This window comes from Mus caroli, unplaced genomic scaffold (assembly GCF_978045245.1).
Source record: "Mus caroli unplaced genomic scaffold, Mus_caroli_1 scaffold_13, whole genome shotgun sequence".
Lineage (NCBI taxonomy): Eukaryota > Metazoa > Chordata > Mammalia > Rodentia > Muridae > Mus > Mus caroli.
In genome coordinates this window covers 7,141,511-7,157,903 of record NW_028227268.1, presented here as the reverse complement: position 1 = coordinate 7,157,903, position 16,393 = coordinate 7,141,511, and the positions used below count along the sequence as shown (strand labels likewise).

Genomic DNA, 16,393 nt, shown 5'->3' with positions numbered 1-16,393 from the left:
AATTCCTACAACCTAAGGTGTTTGTTTGTTTGTTTGTTTTTAAGCTAGGGCAGTTGTGTATGCTTGCAATCACAGGATGGAGGGTAGAGGCAGGGAGATCCCTGGAGTTCCCTGGCCAGCTGTCTGACCTACCACACAAAGGTGCAGGTCAATTAGAAACCCTGTCTCAGATACTAAGGGAATGATTCCAGTAGATGTCTCCCACATACACATCTGCCCCAGGCAAGGTGCATACACACACTCACACACACACACAAACCAAAGACAGAGACAACAGAGACACAGAGATTATTTTCCATCTCCTGGGAAGTGTTTCTGTCTATCCTAGGCAACAGGACTATGGGTCTTCACCAGGTCAATTTCACCTCCCCCAAAGCATCTCTGAGGTCTGGTCACCCAGAGGACTGCACTGAGCATGCTCAGGAACACGGGTAACTCCACAAAGACCATCAGCAGGACGTAGATGTTGCTCAGCAGGGACCTGCAGGAAACAAAGGAGGCAGGGAGTAAGCAACCACATGGCATAGAGGGCTCAGCCTTCCTGGTGCCCATATCCTTGCCTTCAAGGGCCAGATAAAGTGAAGCCTGAGAAGCTACTAGGTCTGCCTCCCTGCAAGTGCATGACTGGTCATGCTGCCTGCAGGATAAGCTCTCTAGCACTGGAAAGCTTTACCTGATATCCCTCCACCAGGCTAAAGGCTTCACAGCCTCCTGGCCTTTGACTTTGGCCTCTGCTATGTTCTTCACCAGGATGACCCCACCTACCTCATCAGCGCCCCTGTGTTAGGGGACTTGAGGCTCACTCCATCTAGAAATGGGTGATAGCTGCTGTACTCTGTCAGTGGATTGACACTGCTGTTGCAGTTCTTTGTGTTCCTTTGTTTACCCTGAGGCACCATGAGGACCTGACAATATTACACACCATTCTCCACCTCTCTACCATGCTCTATTCCCTGCCCAGGTTCCCATCTTCCTCCTTGGGCCATCCTTGGCTTCTCCTTTGGTAAAACAAGAGGCCATCCTCAGCTCATGGGAAGGAAGCTCTGTGAGTCACAAGCTACCCCAACATGTTCCTGGAGACACAGGAGGTGCCACCTGGCAGACCATCCAGTGTCCCGAAATATTTCCAAGGATTGAGGTCTCTCCATGTTTCACATTCTCCTGGACTCTATATTTCTGCAACCTGGAACCTCTGTCACTTGATAACTAACTTTCCATCCACTTACAAACAAGCAATAAAAACACTTCCAATGCCCTAGCAGAGAAAGAATTTAAAAAAAAAATCAATGAGAGAGTCTATGAGGTGGGAGGCTTTGAGACATGTTTGTATAACTTGATATTCAGGGAGCAGAAAGAACACAGTAGAAAGGACAGGGGACTGGATGAGACCTGAGGGACAATTGTGAGGGAGAAATAGAGAAGTGGCCTATGCCTTAGTTAGCTTGTGGTTTATCTGTGTCCCTGACCTGGAGACTTGACCCCAACAGGCCATGATGAAATTAGGCCAAGGTAGCTCTACAGTGCTGGGAATTCCTCTGGAACCTTCAAGAGTGACAAGGATCATCCAGGCCCACCACAGTCTCCAATTTCCTACTCCTCCTCTGCACTGCGGAGACCCCCCCCCCATTGTCTCTTGGCATAGTTGGATAGGGACAAGGAGATTTAATTATAGGCTGAAACCTGAAGCTGATGGGAGAGGGATCTCTTCCATCTCAGAGGAGACCCTACTGTGGCCCTCTGTCATGCCCTCTGAGGGGACATACAGGGGAGACACAAAAGCTGTGTTCAGTCTGTCCTATCACTAAGGTGAAGGCTTTACCTTCCTGCAGCTGAGGCTTAGAAGGGGAGCGTTGGTGTACTAAAAGGTGAAAGGACTGGGGGGCCCACCTCAGGCTTGGACATGAGAATCTGCCAGCCCTAGTGTTTCTACAGGATAGGTACTGAGGTTAGCAAATAAATTTAAAATATGGACACATCAATTTGGTATTCAGATAAATGAATATAGCCATGTTAAACAACACTTGGAATATACTTGTCAAGATATAATTAGTTTTCCTGAATCCCAGGATTCCTGGGCACTTATCTTCTATCAGGAGGCCCTCCTGAGGAGAGACCTCAGGGTCAGTCCAGTGGGAAGGAGCTGCCAGGGTGCAGCTTTGTTTACCTGATGTGGGAGCTGTTCTGAGTCACTTGTTCCTTGCCAGTGTTCTCGACGGTTGTTGGTGTGGCTGTCAGATTTGTGGCTACGGTGGTCATAGTTGAACTTTCTGGGGCTAAAGATACAAGAGATCATGGTTTAGTCCTCCTGTGCATAGTACAGCTCTAGTATGGTGTTAAGTTCTTTCCACTAGGAATTAAGGGGCTCGGTTCCCAACCACCATTAAAAACTTCCTTCCTTCCTTCCTTCCTTCCTTCCTTCCTTCCTTCCTTCCTTCCTTCCTTCCTTCCTTCCTTCCTTCCTTCCTTCCTTCCTTCTTTCCTTCTTTCCTTTATTTATTTTTGGAGACAAAGTTTCTCTGTGTAGTCCCATATCATTTGGGACTCACTCTGTAGGCCAGGCTGGCCTCAAACTCAGAGATCTCTCTACCTCTGCCTCCCTAGTCCTGGGATTAAAAGTGTGTGCCACCAGGCCTAACACTTGAATTCTTTCCTAAGGAAAGATGATGTGTGGAGAAAAGAAAGAACTTCCCATTAAAACTTGCTTCCTGTGCCGGGCAGTGGTGGCGCACACCTTTGATTCCAGCACTTGGGAAGCAGAGGCAGGTGGATTTCTGAGTTTGAGGCCAGCCTTGTTTACAGAGTGAGTTCCAGGACAGCCAGGGCTTACAAAGAGAAACCCTGTCTCAAAAAACAAACAAAAAACAAACAAACAAAAACAAAACAAAACAAACAAACAAACAAGCAAACAAACAAAAACCTTGCTTCTTTCAGAGCATATTCATTACTGCCTGGTGTGCCATATTCAGAAATACTGAAAGAGTTCTCTGGAAGAGCTCTTAATCACTGAGCCATCTCCCCAGCTCCAATTTTGTCTTTTTCTTTGTTGTAGTTGTTTAAAGCAACTGATAAACCTCATCCTTGTTACTCAATCTTGCCCAGGATTAAAGGTTCTGCAGCTTCCTTTCTGTTATGTTAAAGGGGGCAGCGGGGTCTCAGGAAGAGACTTTAGCTCAGTGGCAAAGTGCTTGGCTAGCACACATGGGATTCTGAGTCCAATTCCCTGATCTGTAGAACTGAGAATATCTAAGACAGGCATACAAGAAGACAAAGGTTCCCCACCTCACCCTCTTTCTTGGAGAAAACAGGACAAATAGAGTATATTCAATCTATCTTTTCTAGTAAGACTTTTGCAAGGGTCGATGATTAGGCCTCACCCCTATCAGGATTTTCTGGAATTTTTTTTCTTACCTGGGTTAATGTTCACATTAACTATAAACATAGAGTCAAGTTCAGCTGTGACAATTCCACACCAGTAAATGCCAGCATCACTCATCCTCAGATCCTCCATGGTCACCGTGAAGATGAAGGCTGTCTGGTCATCCCTGATGGACACACGGTTCTCCTTCACGAACAGCTCTGATTTATCAGTTTCAATGAGAATCTCACATGATCTCAAACCATCTCTTCGGCACCAATACTTCTTGTAATCCTTCCAGCCTGAAGTATATTGGCACTGCACTGTCAAGGAGCCCTGCTCCTGACCACTCACCTCCTCTGGACCTGTGACTGAATCCTGAGCAGTGCAGCTTCCTAGAAAACAAAAACATATGGACCACTGATCTCCTCCTCCAAGGGCAGAATTCTACGGTGCCAAGTAGAGTTCGTGAGGTGAATAACAAACAACCAGTGATGGGCTTCCCATTTCCCAAGACAGGTCAGCATTGTTATCCTATTGGTTGAAGCCTCAAAAGAAAAGAAAAATAAGAAAGAAAGAAAGAAAGAAAGAAAGAAAGAAAGAAAGAAAGAAAGAAAGGAAAGAGAAAAGGAAAAAGAAAAAGAAAATCAAAACCAAAAAATGCTGAAGAACCCAGTTACAGCTCTCAGAAGATAAAATGGTGACAATGACAATCATAGCTGGAGTGGAGGAGTGTCAGAAGTCCGTGTCTGAGGGATTGATCCTATCTTCATTTCAGTATCCATGATTCTCTGGAGGTTCGTCTGTAGAAGCCACTTCCCATGGCCACACAGAAGCCATTTTTAGTAGTTTGAGCAGTCTCTGGAAGGAATGCCTTGTAGGCTGACCAAAATGACACCAAACAGTCTGACCTCCCTGTGGTGCAGAGCCCACAGCACGCAGACCCTGTGCTGTCCTTCAGATCCATGGAATCTGAGTCCCATAGCTCCTGGAAAGGTCTGAGGATGCAGCACTGTTGGTGAGGTTCTTACACAGCATGCACAAGCAACAAATACCAAATACCTGCTTAATGATAAAGGAGGCTCTGGAGAGATGGTTCAGTGGTTAGGACCACAGGCTGCTCTTCCAGAGGTCCTGAATTCACTCCCTAGGAGACACATGGTGGCTTACAGCTATCTATAGTGAGATCTGATGCCCTCTTCTGCTGTTAATGAAGACAGAGAACTCACTTATGTAAAATACATAAGTAAAATTCTTTAAGGAAAACCATAGGTGGTGGAGAGATTGCTCAGTGGTTAAGAGCACTGACTGCTCTTCCAGAGGTCCTGAGTTCAATTCCCAGCAACCACATGGTGGCTCACAACCATCTGTTATGCGATCTGATGCCCTTATCTGGTGTGTCAGAAAATGTAGAGTGTGATAAAGATGCCCAGTGTCAATCTGTGGCCTCTACCTGTATGTGTGCACCCATGTGTGTACCTGAGAGCACATGCACATGTGCATGCATGCCCGCGGGCACACACACACACATACACACAACCATTTATACATTTATGACAGAGACACATTGTTTTTTCTCAAAAGAACAAAAGTCATCCTCAAAAAGTAGAAAACAGAATAGGGGTTATAAGTCTGGGAAGGGTATTAGGGAACACAGAAGAAGGCTTACTGTGTAGAGGGAGAGTTGTTAGGACACAGGGCTGTCTGTCATTCGAAGAGAATGATAACTTATAATGTTATATGAGACAGATGAAAAATAGGGCTGACAACTGAATATTTCAAAAACCTCATAGACGAGATTATAAGGAAATGACAAGTGGCTTTGATAATAGCACAACTACCTTGATCTGACCGTTACTTCCTGTACATACATGTGCAAAAGCCATATTGTACTCCATCAGGCTTTTTCCTTTTTAAAACAGAGTCTCATAATGGGGACCAGCCTGGGCTTGAGCCCACAAGGATTCACCCACCTCTGCTGTCTGAGTGCTGGCATTAAAGGCGATCACCACCATGTCCAGCCCCTGTAAGAATTCATTACTGTGTCAGCTAAAGCTCACATCGGAACGGGAGATGGAGCTGCATGCTAGAAATCCCAGCACTCAGAGGATAGAGTCCGGAGGATCACAAGTTCAGGGGCATCCTAGACTGCATGTGCCAAACATGAAACTGAAAATACATTTTGTAAGAATTAGTTCATCCACTCACGCATCGGCTTTTGTGGAGCAGCTAGGGTGGAGAAACAGCCTCTTAAAGGTTTGCCTTTTCTTTTTGTTTTTTAAATTGCTTTTGGTTTTGGTTTTACTGCATTATCCACAGCATCCACAAGATGCCCAAAAACTTGCCTTTTATTTTAGGGGTAAGCAGCTGGTGAATGGATCAGCCAGGTTCCCTAACCCAGAGCAGACAGTCTGGGTCGCCCTCACCACTGACATGGAAGTGTCTAAAGCCCCTGCTACTTACCTGGGAGGAAGAGGAAGAGCAGAGAAGGGAACTGCCACATGGTCTTGTCTCCTCTCCTGTCCTTGTTGATGACAGACGACAGCACCCTGTGAGGACTTGCAGCTCAGCTTGAGTTTCCTTTAGGTCTCTCTCGTTCACGTCTCTCAGTAACTCCCTTGACAAAATTTCTCAATTTTGCATACAGGAAGTAGATGATGTCAGTCTTTGAGACAACCAAGTCACTGCATATGAGGGACAGCCAGGTGAACAGGGAACCTCCTCTAATGAGTAGATGCAATGGGACACATGAACTTGAAAGACAGATGTGAATCAGGAGGAGAGATGCAGACACACAGGTCGGCAGAGACAGACACAAAGGATGGGATACAGCAAAGCCCTCACCTAGGAAGTAACTGAGCTGCAGGGGATCATGGGAGAGGAGAGCAACCAAAGGCATGGTGACTGTAGTAGCAAGGGTGTACAAGGCAGCCCAGGCTAAGCCCATGGCAGTAGCCTAGGCTAAGCCCTGGGTGGCAGAGGGCATTACTGAAGGTTCAGCCTGGGGCAGCAGGAATTTATCTAGCTATGGACTTCACAGCAGGGATTTCTGTGGCAAAGGGGCACCTGCCACAATGGCTACTAGGGCCACAGGCATTGGCTCAGTGAAGGAGGGAGAGTGTGGGTTTTAAGCAAAGTCTCATGGAGCCCAAGCTGGCCTTGAGCTTCTCATTTTCCTTTTTCCCACATCAAAGTGCTAGCGTTACGGACATTCCCCAGCATGCTCTGTTTTATGAGACTCTGAAGCCTGATACCAAGGTTTCATGAATGCTGAGCAAGCATTCTACCCACTGACCTGAATCCACAAGCCCTGGTTCTGTTTCTATAAGACAGAGTTTTGCTGTGCTACCCAAACTACCTTCAAGATCTCGCCCTCCAGTGTCAGCCTCCCAAGTTGTGGGAATCTGCAGTTGGTTTAAATCCAGAGGACCAATTGCAAGTGTAGATATGTAGATATAGGTACACTGTATCTCTGGTATCAAATTTTTATGGGAGAAATTTTACAAACACATACATATGCACATACACACACATATAAATGTGCATACAGGAGAATCTATGAACACATGAATGCACACACACATATGCACACATGCACACAAATGCATGCATGCACTCATGCACGTGCACATATGTGTGTCCACACACAGAGCCACACACGTGCACATACACACACGCATGTTGTACACATGTCCGTGAACACACACACCACATATACACAACACACATATACACACAGACCACACACATATACAGAGAAACAACACACACATACACAATACACACTACATACACCATACAAATATACACAGCACACATATAAACACAAATACACATACACACATATAACCCACCACACACACAACCTACCTCATACACACACCCATACATACACATATAACTCACCTCACCCACACATACACATAACCCATTTCACATACACACACACACACATACACACACCACAAAAATACACACATATACATACATTACCTAACACACACATACAACCCAACACACACACACACACACACACACACACACACACACACACCACCTAAGCCACCAACACAAAATATCATTTAATAATAAAATCTTCCTTTTTTGTGTGGACTGAGATCAAATCCAGTGTTTTAGTCAGAGTAGACAAGCATGCTACCATTGAGCCACACCTCCAGATGTATTATGTATTAAGTTATAAACATGTAATTAAATAAATTTAAGGAGCTAGAGAGGTGGCTTATGGATAAGAGCCACCTCTGATCTTCACAGACAACTGCATCCACGTGCGTATACACACACACAGTCATACACACATATAGATAATTAACCATAAAGTCAGGGACTGGAGAAACAGCTCAGTGACAGAGTGCATACTGCTCTGTCAGAGGACCAAGTGTGGTTCCAAACCCACGAGTGATGGCTCACAACCACCTGTGACTTCAGCTCTGGGAGATCCATCACCCTATTCCGTTATCCAGGGGCATTTCACATACAAGTACATGTGTTTCTGTGTCACAGCAACACACACACACAATTATAATAAAACAAATCTTTTAAACATCTCAAATTAAAAATATAATTCATTCAAAACAAATTTAAGAAACACATAAACAGGTTCTAAAGAGGAAATAATTTATTAAGGAACTTTTTATTGTTTGCTTTAAGTTTTCTTTCTTGGGACCATGTATGCTGTGTGATGTGTTTGTGAGTGTGGGGTGCAGTACAGATTGCACATGGGAGTTGGAGGACAACTTCTGGGAGTTGGTCCTCTGCTTCCACCGTAAGTCCTGGACACTGACCTCAGGAGACCAGGCTTCAAAGTGAAGCTGACCCATCTCTCCAAACCTTACAAGATATTTTCACAGTTTCCAAATAATTGGGGTTATAGTTCATGTTCATAGATAAGGAAGTTATCTGTGATGGTTTGTATAAGCTTGGACCAGACAGTGCACTGTAAGAAGGTTTGGCCCTGTTGGAGTAGGTGTGTCACTGTGAGTGTGGGAAACATGACACTCATTTTAGCTCATGAGAAGCCAGTATTCTGTTAGCAGCCTTCAGATGAAGATGTAGAACCCTCAGCTCCTCCTGTACCATGCCTGCCTGGATGCTGCCATGCTCCCACATTGATGGTAATGGACCGAACCTCTCAATCTGTAAGCCAGCTCCAAAGAAATGTTGTCCTTGTAAGAGTTGCCTTGGCCATGGTGTCTGTTCACAGCCGGAAAACGCTAACTCAAACATTATCCTAGCAATACATTTGATGCTCTGTGCTGCCTGGGTTTTATGCCCACTTGGCCAAAGCTAGAGTCATCTGAGGGAAGGAAATCTCAGTTGAGAAACATTTCCATGTCAGCAGAGTGGTACAGATCTTTGATGTCAGCACTAAGGAGGCAGAGGCCGGTGGATCTTGGTGAGTTCTAGGACAGCTACCAGGACTACATGGAGAGACTCTTAAAAAAAAAAAAAGCAAACCTACAACAAACAAACAACTAAATCTCCTCCATCAGATAGAAACGCAAAGGGCATTTCCTTAGTGATTTTTGGGGGAGGGACCAGCACATTTCAGGTCTGAGCTGGTGCTCCTGGGTTCTATAAGACAACAGCCTAATCAAGCCAGAACAGCAGAAGAGTAAGCGACAGCCCCCCATGGCCTCTGCATCAGATCCTGCCCCCGGGTCCCTGCCCTGTCAGACTTCCAGTATTGAATGCTTTGGATGCTGACCTGAGATGTGGATGGAACAACCAAGTAAACCTTTTCCTCCCAGAGCTGCTTTTGGTCGTGGTGTCTCCTCACAACCACAGAAACACCGACTGACACATGTGCTCAACTCAAAGCCCCAGCGTGCACTTTTCAGAGAACCTCTCTTTCTTTTTTAAAAGTTTAATTTTATTCTTCATGTGTGAGTGTATTGTCTGTCTGTCTGTCTGTGCACCATATAAATGCAGTGCTTACAGAGGCTGAAGGGGAGTTGATCCCTTGACTTGGGTTGTGCGACATCCGGGGTGGGTGCTGAGATCTGAACTCAGCAGCTCTGCCTGATCAGCCACTGCTCTCCATTGAACCATCCTCTCTACAGCCCATACTTGATTTTCCTTTTAGGAACTGATTGGCTCGTCCTAAGATGTGAGCAGCAGAGGACCTAGCCAGTGCTGATGGACACTTACTGATACCTAAGAAGAGAGCCGTGCACCAAGACCCGAGAGTACAGCTCTAGCTAGCAGACCGCAGTGCACCAGTGTGAACCATGCTGGATCAGTGGTTGATGATGCTCCACAGGATGGGTGGCCTGAATTCAGTGCTCAAAACTCACGTGAATGTGGAAGGAGAGAACGGATTCCACGAAGGTCTGCATGAACTGTGGCATGCAAGCACACACACACTTCATAACTATACTCAATAATCATTAAAAATAAAATGCGAGGAGTTGAAAACAAAAATGTTTACAATAGAGGAAAACAATTTAATGTTTAGGGTCTCATTTCTCTTATTCCTGCTGTTATTACTAGTCTCCTCTTCCTCTTCATCTTAGGTTGCTTATTTTCTTTGAAAATATCCCTGTTCATTTTTATGTGCCTGAGTGTTTGTGTCTCCATGCATGATATTGCACCTGGCAGAGCTCAGACAGAGCAGAAGAGGAAGTTGGATCCCCTAGAAATGGAGTCAGAGACCACTGTGAGCTGCTGTGTGGTGCAAACCTGGATGAGCAGCTTGTAACTGCTGAGCCTGCTCTCCAGCTCCTAACTGATATTTGAGGCCGAGTTGTATGTAGTCTAAGATGACCTGGAATTTACTATGTAGCTGAGGATGAAACTCCAGATTCTCCTGCCTCTACCTCTCATATGCTGGGATTGTGATCATGTGCTTGTCTTGGTATAATAATGTCTTAATTGAAAGCCAAAGGCATAAGTCACAGGAGAAATACTGACTCATTTGCTACAGTACAATTAAAAGCCATTTATCAAAAGATATATCTCCTTCTGTATGTCTCGATCTATATGTCTATCTCTATCTGTATCTATGGCTATAACTATTTGTATCTATCTGATTATATATAAATAAGGTGGTGGAAGTAGTTCAGTGAAGAGGGCTTGCTGTACAAGCTTGAGGGTCTGAGGCAGATCAGCTGAACTCACATAAAAAGCAGGCCGTGGTGATATGTGTAATCCCAGCCTGTGTTTTACTTTATAACAAAAGCAGGCTAGGGGAGGGTGGAAGAGGAGAAAGAGGGACGGAGGGAGAAGAGAAGGGAAAAGAGGCTCTAAAGTGTTTAACCGCAGTATAAAAAAACCCGATGTCATAGGGCACTTACATAACCAACCAGAGGGCAGCACAGCAGGATGCAGGTTAGAACGTCAACAAATCAGCTGTGTGAATCTCAGAGACACAATGTTATATGATGAAGTCATGAGGCTTAGAAATGAAGCATGTTACCGGGCATGGTAGAACATGCCTATAATCCCAGAACCAGGGAGACAGAGGCAGGAGGATTGGGGTTGGAAACTAGCCTGGGCTATATAGTAAGAGACTCTGTTAACCAAAGAAAAAGGAAGAAAAGAGGGAAGGAAGGAAGGAAGGAAGGAAGGAAGGAAGGAAGGAGGGAGGGAGGGAGGGAGGGAGGGAGGGAGGGAGGGAGGGAGGGAGGGAGGGAGGGAGGGAGGGAGAAAAGGAAGAAACAGGTAGACTGGAAGGCAGGCAGATAGGAGGGTACAGTGGGGTGCACCTGTGTGGCAGAATGCTTGTTGTATGTGCCAGGCTTTGGGGTTACTCTAGAACAGTGTTGGAAAAAAGTAACACTGGGTCTGGTATGGTGGTGGAAATGAATTTCTATAAGTTCAAATCCAATCTGGTCTATATAGTGAATTCTGGACCAGGCTTCCACAGTAAGACCCTATATAGAAAAAAATTATAACTCTGTTTATATAAAAATCAGACACAGGGAAGCTAAGCAATACACCCTTGGCCAGCCCATGAGCATGCATGTGGCAAAGACTTAAACTTAACAGGTATGAAATGCTAGGTTCAGGTTGTCATCAAGGTGGCTGGGAAGCAGGGATGTGCCATCAGACAGAGAGATCATCAGTATAGCCCACCTTCTATGACTGAATCTGGAGGGCACAGTGTCATGAGTATTTCTTATGGAATGTGTACATATTTACCGGATAAGCTGTCAAATTGCCTTCTCAATATTTACCTCTATACCTTTAATTGGCACTACCCTCCATTGGAAATGCTTCCTTCTGCTGTGGTGTAAGTGACCATCCAGTACTTGGCCCTATATAACACCCTCATCCCACCCTAAGGCAGGGAGGGAGAAGAAAGAATTCCAGAGCCAGAGTTAGAGGAGGAGAGTGCCCTGAATGCTGTGTTCTGTGTGTGGCCTTGTCTCTCAATCATGAGCTCACAGCAGCTGTGGTTACCTGCACAAGCCCAAGTCAGCAAAATCAGTTAGCTAATTATGTATATGGGTGTTCCATCTGAATGGACACCTGCATGCCAGAAGAGGGCATCAGAGCTCTTTACAGATGGTTGTGAGCCACCTTGTGGTTACTGGGAATCTAACTCAGGACCTCTAAAAGAGTAGCCAGTACTCTTAACCTTTGAGCCATCTATCTAGACTGAAGTCATTTAAATATATAGGTATTTATTTGGTAAATTCATTTATGTGTTTGATACACCACAAAGAATCTTCTAAAAGTCTCAGAGCATTCTCAAGAAATATGTATTTACTGGCTGTCCTCAGCCACCGGAGGATCTGTGTCCAGGGACAGGACCTCGATGTCAACAGACTTCATTGGTTCTCATAACAGGGCCGAGGGCTGCTTCTCCCAGACCACCTCTGAGGCCTGTTCACCCAGAGGACGGCACCAAGCATGCTCAGGAACAGGGGCAACTCCAGAGACACCAGGACCCAGAAGTGGGGGCTGCTCAGAAGAGACCTGTAAGGGACAGAGTCACAGTAAGCTCACTTCCCAGAAGGTGACAATAATGCCCTGTGCTATGTGGCTGTCTCTTACCCAGGTCTGTGTCCACAAAGATCTGTTCCAGGACAAGGACAAGGACTGCCGGAATGACCAGTGTGATTAATAGAGAGCCCAAGAAGTAGCCGTGAACTGTGGGTCTGACCTGCTGTCTTCAGACCAAACCCACGGGCCTCTCCCCCTATACCCTCTAACCAGGCAGGAACAACCTTCCCAACCCACACCAAACTCTGTTCTAACTAGACCTCTCCCATGTTCTCCTGGGCGGCATTAATTAATTAATTAATTAATTAATTACTTTATGTTATGTAGCCCTATCTGTCCTGGAACTCATTATATAGACCCAGATGTCCTTGAACTCATAGAGATCCATCTGCCTTTGCCTCCCAAATACTCGGTGGCTTGTGCCACCACACCCAGTGGCTTAATTATTTTACATAGTTAATTGTGTGTATGTGTGTTTCCTCATGTGTGTGTATGCAGGTGCACATGCGTGTTCATGAATGTGGAGATCAGAGGGTAACCTTGGTCATTTCTCAAGAGTCACCACTTTGTGTTTGTTCTGAGACAAGTCTTGCTATGCAGGGCTGGCTAGTATGGAACTTGCTATGTAGTCCAGGGTGGTCCCAAACTCCTAGAGCTTAACCTGCCTCTGCCTCCCAAGTGCTGGGATTCAAGGTGTGAGTCACCACACCTGGCCCATCTATCTTGTTTGTGACACAATCTCTCACTAGCCTGCAGCTTGCCAAGTAGGATGGCTAGTCAGCGAGTCACAGGCATCCTCCTGTCTCTATCTCAGCAGCTCTGGTATTTCAAGTTGGTCCTACTATGTTGAAGGCACATTCTGGGAAGGACTGAGCCATGCTTGACAGGATGTCACCAGCCCTTTTCATTCTGCTCTCCTCTTCTGACTCCCTGGGTTCCTCCTCAGCCTGAACTCTCCCTACCTTCAGCGTAGGCAGGCCCAGCGTGGTCAGTGACCTAGGGCCTCCTTACCTGGACTACAACCCAGGGTACAAGAAGTTCTAGCCAGCCAGGTATGACATGAACATGTGGCCATGATACCTACTTGAGCTGCTGTGAGGAGAAGGCTCACATTCAAGTCAGGAACCAAGGTGCCTTACCCCAACCTCACACTTCTGGTAGCCCTGCCCTTCTCTTAATGGGACAACAAGGCTGAGGTGGACACCTCCAGGTCAGGAACCAGGGCACCTCACCTCAAGCCCTGGGGATCATGATGCTCATGGCGGCCCTCTGTGATGGATCCTTGGAGGGGACCCTTGGTAGACAGACTGGTGGACACCACAGGTGTCTCTAGTGTTGGTCCTGGAGATGAAATTATAGATCAGAACTAGTTAGTCTGCCTGTATCTAAGGGCTTCCTCCTTCCTTCCTCCCTCCTTCCCTCCCTTTTACCCTCCCTTCCTCTCTTCCTCATTCCCTTCCTTCCTCATTTCCTTCCTCCCTTCCTCTTTTTCTTTCCTCTCTTCCATTCTTCCTCCCTCCTCTCTTTCTCTCTCCCTTTCTTCTTCTTCCTTCTCTTCCTTCCTCCCTCCCTCCTTCCCTCCCTTCCTACTTTCCTCCTTCCCTTCTTTCCTCCTTTTCCTTTCCTTCCTTTCTTCCTCCCTCCTTCCCTCCATCCTTCTTTTTCTCTCTCCCTTTCTCCTTTCTTCCTCCCTCCTTCCCTCCATCCTTCTTTTTCTCTCTCCCTTTCTCCCTCCCCTCCCCATTTCTTCCTCCTTTCCTTCATTCCTTCCTTTTCTTTCTTTTACTTTTTGAGACAGGGTCTTGATATGGAGTTTATAGCCCTGGCTGTCCTGAACTTGTGATCTTCCTGCCTCCACCTCCTGAGTGCTAAGATCTCAGACATACACCACCCTGATCAGCAGCCGATGGGTTGGTTTTGGGCTGATTTCCCACCAAAGGAAGGATCGTGTGTGTGTGTGTGTGTGTGTGTGTGTGTGTGTGTGTGTGTGGATCCTCCTAAATCAGCTGATCACTTGCACACATGACAGAGCTGCCACCCCAACCGTCCTGAGGCGAAACCACACACCAGGTCTGCTTCCCCTTCAGCCTCAGTCATAGGCTGTCAGAGACAGCTAACTGCAAAGCTGGCATGTCACCAGTGAAAGCTCCCTCTGAACAAACCACTGTCACCATCTGTCCCCTACTGACCTCTGCTCAGCCCCCAGAACACCCATGAACTGGTTTCCATGGCTCACTCCCACAGGATACAGATCTCTGTCCACTGGCCACACTCTGCTCTCTCTGCCCCGTGTCCCCTGACAGACCAGCACCTTCCCCCTTACAAGAAGCAGTTACTCCAGGATGCCCCCCTGGCTGTTGCTCTGTCCCTATCTGCCCCTCATCACACATAATGTGCTCCCAGGCTCTGAGCTGATTCCTCCTCCAGAAATTCCTGCCGCTTTCAGCTGTCCTGATGCTATAGTGCTCATTATGGGGACTTACCTGGGTCCTCACTTGGAACCACAGACAACTCAATCATGAAAAACTTATGGAAAAATGGTAATTCCACCACACACAGGTAGGTGTCTGCATCCTCCAGGGTGAGGCTCTCAAAGGTCACTGTGAAGGTGAGGTTGTCTGGATGGTCCCTGATGGTCAGTCGGCCATTCCTAGCTTCTTCTGAGCTGCTGGTCTTGACAATATCTTTGCACAGTCCCTTCAGTGACACTCTGCACCAGAATTTGTTCTTAGTCTTGAATTTCTCCTCATATTGACACGACACACTGAGCGATTCCCCCACAGTGCCTGTGACAGTACTGGGGCCATGCAGTGGGACACAGCCTGAAAATACAAACCTCAATTCTGCACACTGACAGCTGGATGGGAGTAAGTCCTCCCTTTGGTCAGTTCTTAAAAACCCTCTGGTCTCGAGGAAACAGTGAGAAAGGAGACAGGCTTTGTAAGAGCAGGAGTCAGGACTGAGGTCATAGATTATAAAATAAATAGAGATTCTGTGGTTATGGCACTGACTGTCACAGGTGACCCTCCCAGTTGTCCTGAATCTGTCTCAGGTGGTAGACATGACTGTATTGTGCACAGAAACCTGGCAGCACCTGGGGACAGATGCTGATGGTCCTGGGCCCCACCCAATTCCAGCCCTACCCTCCTGATTCTCTCTAGACCCTTCTGCTTGTGCTGGCCTCTCCCTCTCCCTCTCCATTCTCCCCACTCCTCTCTTCCCATCCCCCTCCTGCTCCCCTCCCATGGCCCTGTCAGACTTACAGCAGGAGTTCCCCTTTCAAAGCTTACACCCAACACATCTGCCCCATGCTCACCTGGGACCTGAGAGAGGAGCAGAGCTGAAGGTAGCCACAATCTTATTACTCTGGGAATCATTTCTTCAGCTCAGCTGTCACCTGTGCCCACATCAGGGCCCAGATTGGAGAAGGATCTGTCTCATTCTAGACAGTAGAATGTCCTCTTGCCTAGTTCTCCTTTCTGTCCTCTGCTTCCTGGTCCCTGGTTCTCACGCGAGGCTCCAGATGAACAGTAGCAGGAAGGGCTCTGTTGATGTTCCAGGCCTCAGAGGCTTTGGTTCCTACCAGACAGAAGAAGTGGGGACAACCACGGCTGTGGAATGAGGGTGCCATCTGTCACCTATCCCTTACCCAAGGGCTTCCCTGCTCCTGCCAGAGCCCCGGGGAGCATTTCCATTTCCAGTCAGGTTATCCACCCTCTGTGACACACCACTTCCTGAGTGGATTGCAAAGCTGTCCTTTTGTTGCTCTAGCTCTGTGACCACAGAGGAACCATCTCCTTCTAAAATTCAGATTATAGGGCACTATTGGTCCATGGCGTCCCTAGAACTGTTTCTGGGTTTATACTGCTGGTCAAGGTCATGCTGTGGCCTTATCCCTTAGTCAGAGTTTATCTGGGTGCTGTGTCCTCCAAAAGGGTACAGAGCTGTAGGTCACAGCTTTCTTTTCTTCTGTCTTATTCTGTTTGGGTTGCTGTTTGTCTGTGGCAGCATCTCTAGCCCAGGATGGCCTCTATAACCAAGGAGGACCTTGCACTGATCCTCTTACCTCCA

At 46.8% G+C, this 16,393-nt stretch overlaps 2 protein-coding genes across 2 annotated transcripts; both read right to left on the bottom strand.

Annotated features, from left to right (window-relative positions):
• Nucleotides 1-288: 288 nt before the first annotated feature.
• Nucleotides 289-5,922, bottom strand: LOC110305324 (CMRF35-like molecule 5). Its single transcript, XM_085829215.1, has 4 exons — nucleotides 5,819-5,922; nucleotides 3,409-3,750; nucleotides 2,165-2,273; nucleotides 289-481 (listed from the first exon to the last, which is right to left on the bottom strand). Exons 1-4 carry the CDS (start codon nucleotides 5,856-5,858, stop codon nucleotides 325-327), a joined length of 648 nt encoding a protein of 215 aa, XP_085685341.1. The 5' UTR covers nucleotides 5,859-5,922; the 3' UTR covers nucleotides 289-324.
• A 6,138-nt stretch (nucleotides 5,923-12,060) lies between these two features.
• Nucleotides 12,061-15,887, bottom strand: LOC147001371 (CMRF-35-like molecule 4). Its single transcript, XM_085829214.1, has 4 exons — nucleotides 15,639-15,887; nucleotides 14,806-15,144; nucleotides 13,555-13,663; nucleotides 12,061-12,295 (listed from the first exon to the last, which is right to left on the bottom strand). The coding sequence occupies exons 1-4, from the start codon at nucleotides 15,697-15,699 to the stop codon at nucleotides 12,148-12,150; spliced, it is 657 nt and encodes a 218-aa protein (XP_085685340.1). The 5' UTR covers nucleotides 15,700-15,887; the 3' UTR covers nucleotides 12,061-12,147.
• Between the last annotated feature and the right edge of the window lie 506 nt (nucleotides 15,888-16,393).

Bases quoted from the DNA above. Each gene is read 5' to 3' on its own strand.
- LOC110305324 (XM_085829215.1), bottom strand. From the start codon at position 5,858: ATGTGGCAGTTCCCTTCTCTGCTCTTCCTCTTCCTCCCAG. The intron at 2,274-3,408 runs GTAAGAAAAAAA...TTGTATCTTTAG, and splicing joins TAATGTGAACATTAACCCAG to CCCCAGAAAGTTCAACTATG. The intron at 482-2,164 runs GTAAACAAAGCT...TGTTTCCTGCAG, and splicing joins CAGAACAGCTCCCACATCAG to GTCCCTGCTGAGCAACATCT.
- LOC147001371 (XM_085829214.1), bottom strand. From the start codon at position 15,699: ATGATTCCCAGAGTAATAAGATTGTGGCTACCTTCAGCTCTGCTCCTC. The intron at 13,664-14,805 runs GTAAGTCCCCAT...TTTCATCTCCAG, and splicing joins GGTTCCAAGTGAGGACCCAG to GACCAACACTAGAGACACCT. The intron at 12,296-13,554 runs GTGAGGTGCCCT...TGTCCCTTACAG, and splicing joins CATGATCCCCAGGGCTTGAG to GTCTCTTCTGAGCAGCCCCC.